The sequence below is a fragment of the Ammospiza caudacuta genome, chromosome 6 (assembly GCF_027887145.1).
Source record: "Ammospiza caudacuta isolate bAmmCau1 chromosome 6, bAmmCau1.pri, whole genome shotgun sequence".
In the NCBI taxonomy this organism is placed as follows: Eukaryota; Metazoa; Chordata; class Aves; order Passeriformes; family Passerellidae; genus Ammospiza; species Ammospiza caudacuta.
The window spans coordinates 12,535,482-12,546,854 of NC_080598.1; the positions used below are offsets into that span (position 1 = coordinate 12,535,482).

At 60.3% G+C, this 11,373-nt stretch overlaps 2 protein-coding genes across 2 annotated transcripts; one reads left to right on the top strand and one right to left on the bottom strand.

Annotated features, from left to right (window-relative positions):
* Positions 1–1,938: 1,938 nt before the first annotated feature.
* Positions 1,939–3,883, top strand: LOC131559144 (pepsin A-like). Its single transcript, XM_058807397.1, has 9 exons — positions 1,939–1,994; positions 2,074–2,218; positions 2,402–2,519; positions 2,631–2,749; positions 2,832–3,031; positions 3,152–3,268; positions 3,342–3,480; positions 3,554–3,646; positions 3,734–3,883. The coding sequence occupies exons 1-9, from the start codon at positions 1,939–1,941 to the stop codon at positions 3,881–3,883; spliced, it is 1,137 nt and encodes a 378-aa protein (XP_058663380.1).
* A 547-nt stretch (positions 3,884–4,430) lies between these two features.
* On the bottom strand, positions 4,431–10,351 carry VWCE (von Willebrand factor C and EGF domains). The gene is given in 21 exon segments (XM_058807601.1): positions 4,431–4,895; positions 4,898–5,044; positions 5,150–5,232; positions 5,325–5,415; positions 5,566–5,648; positions 5,717–5,813; positions 5,984–6,069; positions 6,467–6,584; positions 6,750–6,835; positions 6,944–7,031; positions 7,230–7,312; positions 7,402–7,495; positions 7,574–7,881; positions 7,981–8,109; positions 8,514–8,630; positions 8,697–8,813; positions 9,252–9,380; positions 9,646–10,157; positions 10,159–10,298; positions 10,300–10,318; positions 10,320–10,351. Coding segments are annotated over 21 exon segments (3,024 nt in total).
* Between the last annotated feature and the right edge of the window lie 1,022 nt (positions 10,352–11,373).

Consider the following 11,373-nt stretch of genomic DNA (forward strand, 5'->3'; position numbering starts at 1 on the left):
GAGGGTGATTCCCATGAAAGTTAAATTCATCCCAAGGGGTGTTTCCACATCAAAAATGACATTTAAAAATCTGAATTTTCCCGGTAAAAGCCTAAATTCTGGGAGGGGTTTATTGCCTGGGAATCCTCACCCAGCCCCGGCTGCATCAACAGGGAGGGAAAGCTTCCAGATCCATCTTTCCAGCGGGGGGTTTTTGGGATCTCGGCGTGCTGTGGTGCCCTCTGGTGCCAAGGAGAGCTGTGGCAGGGAGGCCACCTGCTCCCATCCACAGAGCTCCCAAGCACCGGGATGGATTATTCCAGGATCCAGCATCTCCTGCCCTCCATTTCCCCACCAAGGTCAGGAAAATCCAGGATTTCTCTCCCAGGAAAGAAGCCATCTCACACCCTAAAAGGGGTTATTTTTCCATCCTCCCGGATTTTAGTCTGGATTTAATTAGTGCTAAATAGCAATTCCCATTTTTTCCCCCAGTCCTGAGTTCCACAGCTTCTTACTTCTGTGGGTATCATCCATCCTAAAATCCATCCCTGTTGGATCCATTGTTCTGCTTGGATGGGATTTACCAGCAGCACAGTAAGCTTGTCCTGGAACTTCCCATAATTGGGCAAATGTGTTTTTTTTTTTTTCCCCATTGAGAAAACAGGAATCCTGATCCCTAAGGATGTCCATTCTGGGAATTCAATGGATAAATAGCTCTGGGAAAGCTTAATATTTTTGTTTTCTCTACTATTCTGGCCAAAAAAGGAGGAAAACTTGGTAACTCCAAAATCTACAGGGACACATTTCAGGTTGGTTTCCCCAACCTGGCTTTGGACACTTCCAGGGATGGGGCAGCCACAGTTTCTCTGGGAAATCCATTCCAAGGCCTCACAGGTACGAGGTTCTTCCCAATATCCTGTTTTCCAGTTTGGGGCCATTCCCCTTCTCCTGTCACTCCATTCCCACATGCAAAGTCCCTGAACTGGGGGAAAACTGGGACGAGCTGGGGGAAAGCCAAGCTCTGGATGAAGGTCACAGGAGTGGGATTGGGCAACTTGGCTTCGGTCACGTCACCACGTGCTGGATCCTTGGCTCCTGAACGGTCACCTTGTCCTGGAGGAGATCAAAGGCTCCCTGAGGCTGCAGCTGGCATTCCTCCCTTGGAATCAGCCCCATCCCAGCTCAGAATGATAAAAGAATCTGAGGGCATCATGCTAGGTTGCACTGGGGGAGCGAGATGAGGAAGAACCTTGATGGGGAATGTTGGGAGAAAAGGGATGGAGCACTGGATTATCCTTGAGGAAAAAATAAAGGAGGATGGGATATGTTGTAGGGGGCTGGAAAGGAGACAGCCTTGGCTGATTCCCAGAATGGAAAATCTGGACCTGGCAGCCTGAAAATCCTTCATGGAGCCTTGGCAAGAGGAGAAGGACCTGGAGAGACCTTGGAGTCTCTTCCAGCACATTAAGGAGTTCCAGGAGAGCTGGAGAGGGACTTTGTAAAAGGACCTGGAGTGACAGGAGAAGGGGGAACAGCTTCCTAGTAGTAGAGGACAGGTTTCGGTGGGATATTGGGAAGAAATTCTTCCTTGAGAGGGTGGTGAGTCATTCCTAGGAATGGAATTCCCAGGGAAGCTGTGCCTGCCCCATTCCTGGGAGCGTCTGGCTCAAACCCTCCAGCAAGGAATTCGAGGGTTCAGGGTCCAAACCACCCTGCATTCCCACCAGCTCCCACAGCATAACCGGGAGTGCTTCCTGCCCATCCCAACATACTTGTGGCCTGAATCCCCCCAGGAATATGGGGATCCCCTGGCTTGACATTCCCACCCCCCTTAAGGACATTTTGATAACCATCCCAGGAGCAGTTTGCCTTTCTTATCGGGGCCTCCGGCCAAACACCGGAGCCAGGATATAAGGAGTGGGGCCGGGATCGGAGGCACATTTTCCGTGAGCTCCCACCATGAAGCTGCTCCTGCTCCTCGCCCTGGTGGGCCTGGCCCAGGGCCTCGAGACCAGGTGAGCCCCAGGGGGTCCCCAAAACAGGGATGTGGGATGTGGGGTGATCCCAGTGATGCATCCCAGTCCCTGTCCGCAGGGTGCCCCTGAGGAAGATGAAGTCGCTGCGGCAGAGGCTGCGGGAGCAGGGATTGCTGGAGAGTTACCTGGAGCAGCATCCCTACAACCTGGCTGCCAAGTATTTCCCGGGCATCGCCGTGGAGCCCCTGGAGAACTACATGGATGTGAGGGGCTGGGATTGGGAACTGGGATCAGGGAGCACAGGGGGACACTGGCTCCTTCCCCATCCCATTGGCCTGTTATCCATTCCACTAGTCCCTTCCCCATCCCTGTAAGTTATTCCATTAGCCCCTTACCCATTCTCCTTTCCCCATCCCCTTAACCCCTTCCCAATCCCATTCCAACAGGATGAGTACTTTGGCACCATCTCCATTGGGACCCCACCTCAGGAATTCACTGTGGTCTTCGACACCGGCTCCTCCAACCTCTGGGTTCCCTCAGTCTTCTGCTCCAGCCCAGCCTGCAGTAGGTGTCTGGAATGAGTTTGGAATGTGTCCTTTGGGAGTCCTGCGTGGCTCTGCCCATCTTTCCCAAGGCACAAATCCCAGGCAATCCCCATCCTTCCCACCCCCACAGGGAACCACAACCGCTTCAATCCCGCGGAATCCTCCACGTTCCTCAGCACCAATGACACCCTGTTCATCGCCTACGGCACAGGAAGCATGACCGGGGTCCTGGGATACGACACCGTCGACGTACGGCCAGGAGCTCCAGCCCCCTCATCCCATGGGATCCCACGGGATCCTGCCCAATCCACACTTCTCTCCTTTCTCCCAGGTTGCCGGCATCAACGTCCGCAACCAGATTTTTGGGCTGGCTGAGACAGAGCCAGGGGATTTTTTCTACTACACCCCCTTTGATGGCATCCTGGGATTGGCATTCCCAAGCATTGCCTCCTCCGGAGCCACCCCTGTCTTCGACAACATGATGACGGAAAACCTCGTGGATAGGAATCTTTTCTCTGTCTACCTGAGCAGGTAAATCCCAGCCAAAGCTGCTGAGGATTTCTCCCTTTCCCCTCACACTGGCCCCATTTTCCAATGGGAATGGAGGTGTTGGTGGGCTGGGAACCAGCCCAGACGGATCTCCCTTTCCAGGGACGACGAAGGTGGGAGCTTTGTCCTCTTTGGTGCCATCGATCCCTACTACACCACCAGAGGCATCTCCTGGATCCCTCTCTCTGCTGAAACCTACTGGCAGATCTCCATGCAGAGGTATTCCCAGTATTCCCTGCCCTCCAACTGGTGTTGTAGGGAGTCCAGGCTCACTCTGCATCCCTCTTCCCAGTGTCTCTGTCAGCGGGACTCCGGTGGCCTGTTCCTCGGGGTGCCAGGCCATTGTGGATACAGGAACCACTCTGTTGGCTGTTCCTATCCGGGCCTTCCGCACCCTCATGAGGCTCCTTGGTGCCAGCTCCAGTGGTGAGGTGAGGCTCAGGATGCTCTTTAGGACATTTGATCCCAGCTGGAATGACCACTAACCTGCCGTGTCCTCCCCAGATCAGCTGTGAGGCTGTCAGAAACCTTCCCAGCCTCATTTTCCATATCAATGGCAAAGAATTCCCAGTGCCGCCCAGAGCCTACGTGTTAAGGGTGAGCATCCCACTGGGAATGGGTTTGTGGGGATAGAGGGAGGGATCCAACAGCTGGTGATCACCCCCTTCCATGTCCTTGGAGCAGAGTAATGGGTACTGCAGCCTGGCATTGCAAGGCATGGATGTGCCCACGGAGGAGGGCGAGCTCTGGATCCTGGGGGATGTCTTTATCCGGGAGTATTACGTCATCTTCAACAGGGCCACCAACAAGGTGGGGCTGTCCCGGCTGCCCTGAGCTGGGATGGGAATCCCAGTTGTCCCCAACTCGGTGGCTGGCAGGGCTTGTCCCTTTCCCGGCCCTCCTGCCACCACCGAGGACAATAAAGGTGTGGAGAAGCGCCCCTGTGCCGTGTCTCTCTGAGGAATGCCAACACATCCCTGGGAATGTGGCATGTGGCGTGCCACCCTCCGCTGCACCCGCCAAGGATGTCCCTGTGCCCCAAGGATGGGAGCCTGGATGTGGCTCTGCTCATCCCTGAGGAGCTCCCAGCCTGGGGGACCTGGGGCAGGACATGTCCCTCCTGTCCCCAAACCCCACTCAGGGTGAGGTGGGTGAACACCTCCAGCACTGCCCTCATCATCCTGGAAAGCCACTCATCCCAAAATTCCCAGGGGACAAGCCCCAGGGCTCCCTGTGCTGGTGGATGCAGGGATGAGGGGACAGGGAATAAATACCAGAGTGACTTTATTGGTGGCAGGGGACAACTGCTCCCTCCCCAGGGCCAGGCCTGCTGGTCCTGCAGACCCCCTTTTCCTCCTTTCCTTCATCCTCCTCCTCCTCCTCACGGTGTTCCAGGCACACCTGGCGCCTGGAGCCTGGGGCTGTCCGATGGCACCATGGAGGGATCCTCATTCCTGGGGGATCCCTGAACCTCAGGGCTGCCCGTGGCACTGGGGGCGGCTGTGGCCTCACAGAGGGGGTCGGGGGGCACAGTGGGTGCCAAGGGGTATCCAGAGGGACTTGGAGTGGTCAGAGGGGGCATCCCAGCACCCCAAATCCCTGGAGAGGGGCCGAGGGGGGGTGTGGTGGGAAGCAGGAGCTGGGCCAGGCGATAGCGGCGGTGTTGAGGGGTGCCAGGGGGTGAATCTTCAGGGACTGGGGACTGGGATGAGGATGGGGGTGAGGATGGGGACTGGGATGAGGACTGGGATGAGGATGGGGACAGGTCACTGCCCTGCAGCAGGAGCCGGATGTCTGAGGCTGATGGAGGGAGGATTTTGGTCAGCACCCACCTCCTTCCCCAGACCCCCAGTCCGGAGGGGGCACATCCAAGTGCCTGGGGTTGGATCCAGGGATCCCATTACCTTGGCAGGATGGGCAGCAGCCCACGGGCAGTGTGTGGGGCTCAGAGCAGGAGCGGGGGCACGGCCTCTCCTCACAGCTCACCTCTCCAAGCTGGAAAAACAGGGATCAGCCAGCCCGGCCCTTGCTGGGATCCAATGACACTGGCACGGGCACCATGGACACGGGCATCCCATGGGAATGGGCGGGAGGTCTCACCTGGCAGGTGCAGCGGGTACAGGGCTGTCCCTCGGGAATGAAGCTCTGGCCGTTCTCCACCTTCCTGCCCTGGTAGTTGCAGTCTGCAGGGACCAAGGTCCAGAGGCTGTTTTGGGGGGCTCGAGGAGATTTTGAGGGATTCAGGGGGATTTTGGGGACCCGCCCGAGCTCGTACCCTCACAGACGGGGCAGCACCGACCCTCGGGGTGGAAGGGGTAGGAGCACACGATGGCACATTCCAGAGGCGAGCAGGCCACCGAGCCCAGCTGCGAGAGACGGGAGAGACCCCCGAGGGCCGGGCGTTAGGAGCCCCGGAGCGCCCCCGGAGCTTTTCCCTGCAACGGAGCCAAAAACCGGGCTTCAGCCCACGGGGCGGGAGCCGCAAATCCTCTGGGAATGCCCGGCCCAGCCCTCACCAGGCAGATGCAGCTCAGGCAGGGATCCAGCGCCGACGGGAAGGTCTCGTTGTTGGAAAAGATCCTCCCCATGTAGGTGCAGCCTGCGGGGAGAGGGGCTCAGGCGGTCCCCGGGCGGCTCAGAATGCCGGGATTCCGGGCGCGCCCTCACCTGCGGAGCAGTCGGGGCAGCACTGCCCGGGAATGCGGATGGGATAAGGACACGTCTCCACGCAGTCCGTGCGCTGGCAGCTCACGGAGCCGTCTGCCTGCAGGCGGGAACACCCTGACAGACACCTCGGGATTCCCAAACCCGCCGGATTTGGGGGATTTGGGGCCTGACAGGCCACGGGCATCCTGAGGGCGGGAACGGAGCAGGAGCCGTGCGCGGGGGCAGGGATAGGGAAGAGGGAATGAAGCAGAGCAGGTTCTCATTCACCTGGCAGATGCATAACTCACAGGGATCGCCCGGAGACCAGATCTGTCCAACGGGAAACTCCACACCGTTGTCATCCAGGAAGCAACCTGGGTAGGATCCCTGTTCCCAGCTGTCCTGTAAAACCTACCCTTCCTGTCCCCAGGGGTTCCCAATATTCCACCCTTCCTGCTCCTAGGTATTCCCCATCTCCCACCTTCCTATCATCGAGTATCCTTACATCCCACCTGTGTCTCCCATATCCCACCATCCCTGTCTGCAGCTGTCCACCCTCATCCCGCCCTGCCCTTCCCCACATCCCATCACCAAATGTCCCAACATCCCACTCTCCCCATCCCCAAGTGTCTCCCACATCCTCTGTCCCAGCTGTTCTTCCCATGCCATGCCATGCCATGCCATGCCATGCCATGCCATTCCCGTTTCCCTCACCTTTTCCCCCTCATCCCTCCCTGCCCATTCCCAGCTGTGTCACTCATCCCGGCTCACCGGCAGGGGCTGGAGGGTCCCGGCAGGTGGAGCAGCACTGCCCGGGACCCAGCTGCCGCTGGTGCTGGGGACAATCCAGCGCGGGGCATGGAGTGAAGGAACATTCCACCTCTCCTCCCTGGGGACACGGGAATGGGTCACCTGTGTCCCTGCCATCAGCCCGGAGCAAAGCTGGGATGCCCCCAGCAGGTGCTGGGAAGCACTGGAGTATCCCTGGGGATCCTCATCCCTGGGGGCCTCTCAGCTTTGGGGATCCTCATGCCTGGGGACATCCAGGACCCACCTGGCAGACACAGGTGGTGCAGTCGTCCCCATCCAGGCTGAACCGGGCTCCGTGTGCGTATGTGCGTCCCCGGAAATTGCACTTTTCTGGGAAAAGGGGAAGGAGTGGTGCTGGAGAGCCAAGCACAGCTCTTCCCTCACCCTCAGCCCAGCCCAGGGTTATTCACACCCCCAGAGTAGGGGTCCTGGGATCACCTGGAGTGCAGGAGCAGCACTCAGCCAGAGAGGAGCTGGGGCAGGATCCTGGGGGACATTCCGGGGACAGGCAGGAGACATTCCCGGCCTGTGGAGGGGAACGTGGGGCTGGGAAAGAGGACCCTGATTCCCCACGGAGGGGTGAGGGGAGGGTGTCATCAGCTCCAGAGCATCCCAATCCATGGTTGAGCCAGGATGCAGGATGAGGGTCTCCAGGGAAAAGGGTCTCCAGTGCTGGGAGGTTCCCAGGGATGAGGGGGGATTCTCCCATCCCAATCCAGCTCACCAAGCAGACGCAGACGGTGCAATTCCCATCGGATGGGGAGAAGACATCGCCCTCTGCCCTGGCCACCCCCTCGTGCAGGCACCCTGCAAGCCACTGGGGTCAGGGGTGTCCCCCTGGGAATTTAAGGGGGGCCATCCTGGGAATTGGGGGGGATCAGGAGGTTGGGACTCACCCGTGCAGGTGGGGCAGCAACCCCCAGCCGGAGCAGGAAGCGGGTGGGAGCAGGGAACAGAGCAGCTCACGGTGTCACAGAGGACTTGTCCCCCCTGCCAGGACATGTGGTGGCTCATGCCAGGTCGGGATGGTGCCATAGGAAGGATGGGATGGGAGGATGGGATGCTCACCTGGCAGGTGCAGCTCTGGCAGCCTGGCTCTGTCCAGCGACTGCCGGGCTCCCGAGAGATTCCCCGGTGCCAACAGTGAGGGGATGGTGGGATGGAGGTGCCGGGGGCTCCCATGGCACGTGGGGATGGCTCAGGGGACAGGGATGGGGAGAAGGGAGGGAATTGGGTACCAGGAGCTGCCACAGGGAGGTGGGGAGAGGGGGAGCCCCTCGGGAGCAGGTGGGAGCCAGGAGGGAGCAGGACAAGGGTGGGTGGATGCTGCAGGGATTGCAGGATGGGCGACGGGGCCAGGATAGATTTGGGGTACCCTAGGAAGGAAATCAGGAAGGCAGAGACATCACTTGGGGCTGGCAGGGAGATGGGAGCATCCCACTCTGCTCCTCCAGCCGGGAGAAGGGCACGGATACCTTCGCAGGACACCCTGTCTGCGCTGAGCCGGTATCCGGGGCGGCAGGAGCAGCGGAAGCTGCCGGGAATGTTGTGGCAGCTGTGCTGGCAGGAGCGGCGCGTGCCAGGCCGCCGGCACTCATCCACATCTGAGGGATAAGGGAATGTGGCAGGAGGTGCTGCACCCTGGGATGTGGCCCAGGAAAGAGCCAAGAGCACCAGGATGGGCCCTCAGCATGGCCCACACAGGGGTGAGGATGAGGTGTCAGCACTGTGGTCAAGGGCTGATGGACACCTCCATCCCTTGGGATTTGTGGCATGATGAGGGAAGGGGGTCTGGCACAGTGCCCACAGGCTCATGGCCACCTGCATCCCTTGGGATTCATGGCATGGAGAGGGAAAAGGGTTAAGCATACATGCAGGGGCTCAGTGACCACCTCCATGCTTGGAATTCATGGCATGGAGAGGGAAGGGGGTGTGGCACAGTGTTCAGGGCCTCAGGGCCACCTCCATCTCCCAGGAGCGATGGGAAGAGCCCCATCCCAGTGCTCACCCACGCAGGAATGCCGATTCCCATGGAGGTGGTATCCGGGCCGGCAGGAGCAGCGGTAGCTGCCCACGCTGTTCTCGCAGCGGTGCTGGCACGGCGTGGCCTGGCATTCATCCGTGTCTGGGGGATGGGATGAGGGTCAGGATCCCTCGGGAGCCCCAGCCGCCCCCCTGGGACCCCACTCACCCCGGCAGCTGTGGCGGTCAGCAGAGAGCTCCCGGCCAGCTCCGCACTCGCAGGCAAAGCCTCCCTCCGTGTTCACGCACGTCCCCTCGCAGGCCGCGCTCTGGCACTCATCGATGTCTGGGGGCACACGGGGAACGGTCAGACTTGGGGTGTGGGCACTACGGGGATGCCCACTCCCATCGGGATACACCACTCCCACTCCCCATAGCCATCAGGATACAGCACTCCCATTCCCCATGGCCACCAGGATATACCACTCCCACTCATCATTCCCATCAGGATACACCTCTCCTACTCATCATTCCCATCAGGATACACCTCTCCCACTCATCATTCCCATCAGGATATACCACTCCCACTCCCCACAGCCATCAGGATACACCACTCCCACTCATCATTCCCATCAGGATACACCACTCCCACTCCCCACAGCCATCAGGATACACCACTCCCACTCATCATTCCCATCAGGATACACCACTCCCACTCATCATTCCCATCAGGATACACCACTCCCACTCATCATTCCCATCAGGATACACCACTCCCACTCACCGGTGCAGCGGACGCCGTTGGCCGTCTCGGCCATGGAGAAGCCAACGGGACACACGCGGGCGACCTCCTGGCAGCCGCCGTGGTTACAGGACAGGTCACAGCCGTACTCTCCGCAAGTCCCCGGTGGTTCTAGAACATGGACATGGCATTCATGGGGTACCCATGCCACCCCAGGACCACCCGCTTCCCATCTCACTCCATGGATCCCCCAGGGATGGGGACAGTGCCAGGGAGAGGTGACAAGGAGCCGCAGTCATCTCCATCTGCTGAGATTTGTGGCATGGAGAAGGAAGAGCGTTGGGCACAGTGCCCATGGGTTCGTGGCCATCTCCATCCCTTGGGATTCATGGTGTGGAGAGGGAAGGGCATCCAGCATATCCACTTCCCTCAGTACCTGGGCAGGTGATTCCCTGCTCTCCATCTGGGCACATGCAAAGGTTGGGAGCGATGCAGGAGCCACCACCGCAGCCGAAGGAGCAGAGCGCTGTGGGAATGGGAACAGGAGCTCTGGGAATGGGAACAGGAGCTCTGGGAACGGGAACAGGACCCCCACAAGACCCCCAGACCCCTGTACTCACGCAGGGTGCACTTCCCGCTGCCTGGAGACAGCATCCAGCCAGGACAACATCCGCTGCCGGAGCCTGGGAAGCAGACGTGGGGCCCCACGCGGCGCCTGTGGGACACCAGAGCCTGAGGCCACCCTGTCCTGAGCCCCCTGCACGGCGCAAAGGTCCCAGGAATGTGAGGACAGGAGGACAACTGGAGCGGTCAGGATGTGCCCAGGTACCGGGAGGCAGAGCATGGCACGGATCAGAGGCAGGTAGGATAAGGTGGGACAGAGAGGGGACAATCACTTCCCAGCCATCCTGAACATCCCAGCACGTGGTGCCGGGAGAAGCGCCCCCCAGCTGGACAGGGATACGGGGAGCAAGACGGGGATGTGGGGAGAAGCACAGGGATGCGGGGAGCAGTGTCATTCTCCCCTGGACCCAGGAAGAGGGAGGGAATTGTGGGGTGCCAGCCCCTCCGGCCGGGACCCCTCCGGCCAAGCCCTCCTGCAGCGGGAGGCAGGGATAGCCGGAGCCCGGCGCGCTGCCCATCCCAGGTGTAGCCGGAGGAGGGAGAAGGAAAATAGGAAAATCCAGCTACCTCTCCACGGCAAAGCTGGCCGGCTTCTTCCTCGCGGGATACACCCTGCCCTGGCCGCTGGAGAGGAACAGGGACACACAGGCAGCCTGGAAGAGCAGCTCCACCAACATGACAGGCGGCTCCAGCACGTCCCGGCGCCCGCCTTCCCGCCTGCCTTCCCGCTGGCCCTTGGCCCTGCTCCTCCTCCTCCCGCCGAGCCGGGAACAATGCGGGATTGGAGGGGGGCGAGAGCGGGGGGGTCGCCAGCGGCACCCACCCACCCCCCCAAACCCACACGGGGGCCTGGGGTCACCCCAGGGTTGTCCCGTTCCGCTGGGGCGAGTGGCGGCATCCCGGCCATTGCTGCCCTGGCTGCGCGCCGGGGAACGGGATCCCCCCTAGGATTGGGAAGCAGCGGGAAAGGCGTCCCCCCTTCTCTCCTTTCCCACATCTGGCAAAGATCCGGCATGGCCTCTCCCCACCCCTCCTCCTCCTGCTCCTTCTCCTGGAGGCGCTGGGCCGCCTTCCCAGCCCTGCACGGGGACCCACGCGGCGGAGAAAGGGGCCAAGTGGAGCCGGGATGGTGGGATGCATCCCGGAGGGAGAGGGATGCTGCGGGACACCCCACTCTGGTGACCCCCAGATTCCCCCCGGCCCCGTGCCCCCATCCCAGGACAGGGAATGAAGCAAAGGTTGGAGGCAGGTAAATGATTGATCCCATGAAGCAAAAGGCACTGCTGCCGCCAAAATTCCCAATCCAGCATGGATTTCTCCCCACAAAATCCTGCCCAAGGGTTGGGATCACCCAGGCAAGACACAGCCCCCTTCAAAATAAAAACCATGGAGGGGGGGGGGGGGGGGGGTCACACTGTTTTTTTAGGAACCCCATGAAGCCATGAGAAGCTCCTGTGCTAAGGGAATGTGATCCCAAATCCCTGGGAGGCAGCTCCTGTGGCACTGGATAAACAATGATCCAGCCCTAGCCAGCAGCGCT

Bases quoted from the DNA above. Each gene is read 5' to 3' on its own strand.
- LOC131559144 (XM_058807397.1), top strand. From the start codon at position 1,939: ATGAAGCTGCTCCTGCTCCTCGCCCTGGTGGGCCTGGCCCAGGGCCTC. The intron at 2,219-2,401 runs GTGAGGGGCTGG...CCATTCCAACAG, and splicing joins CCCTGGAGAACTACATGGAT to GATGAGTACTTTGGCACCAT. The intron at 3,647-3,733 runs GTGAGCATCCCA...TCCTTGGAGCAG, and splicing joins CCAGAGCCTACGTGTTAAGG to AGTAATGGGTACTGCAGCCT.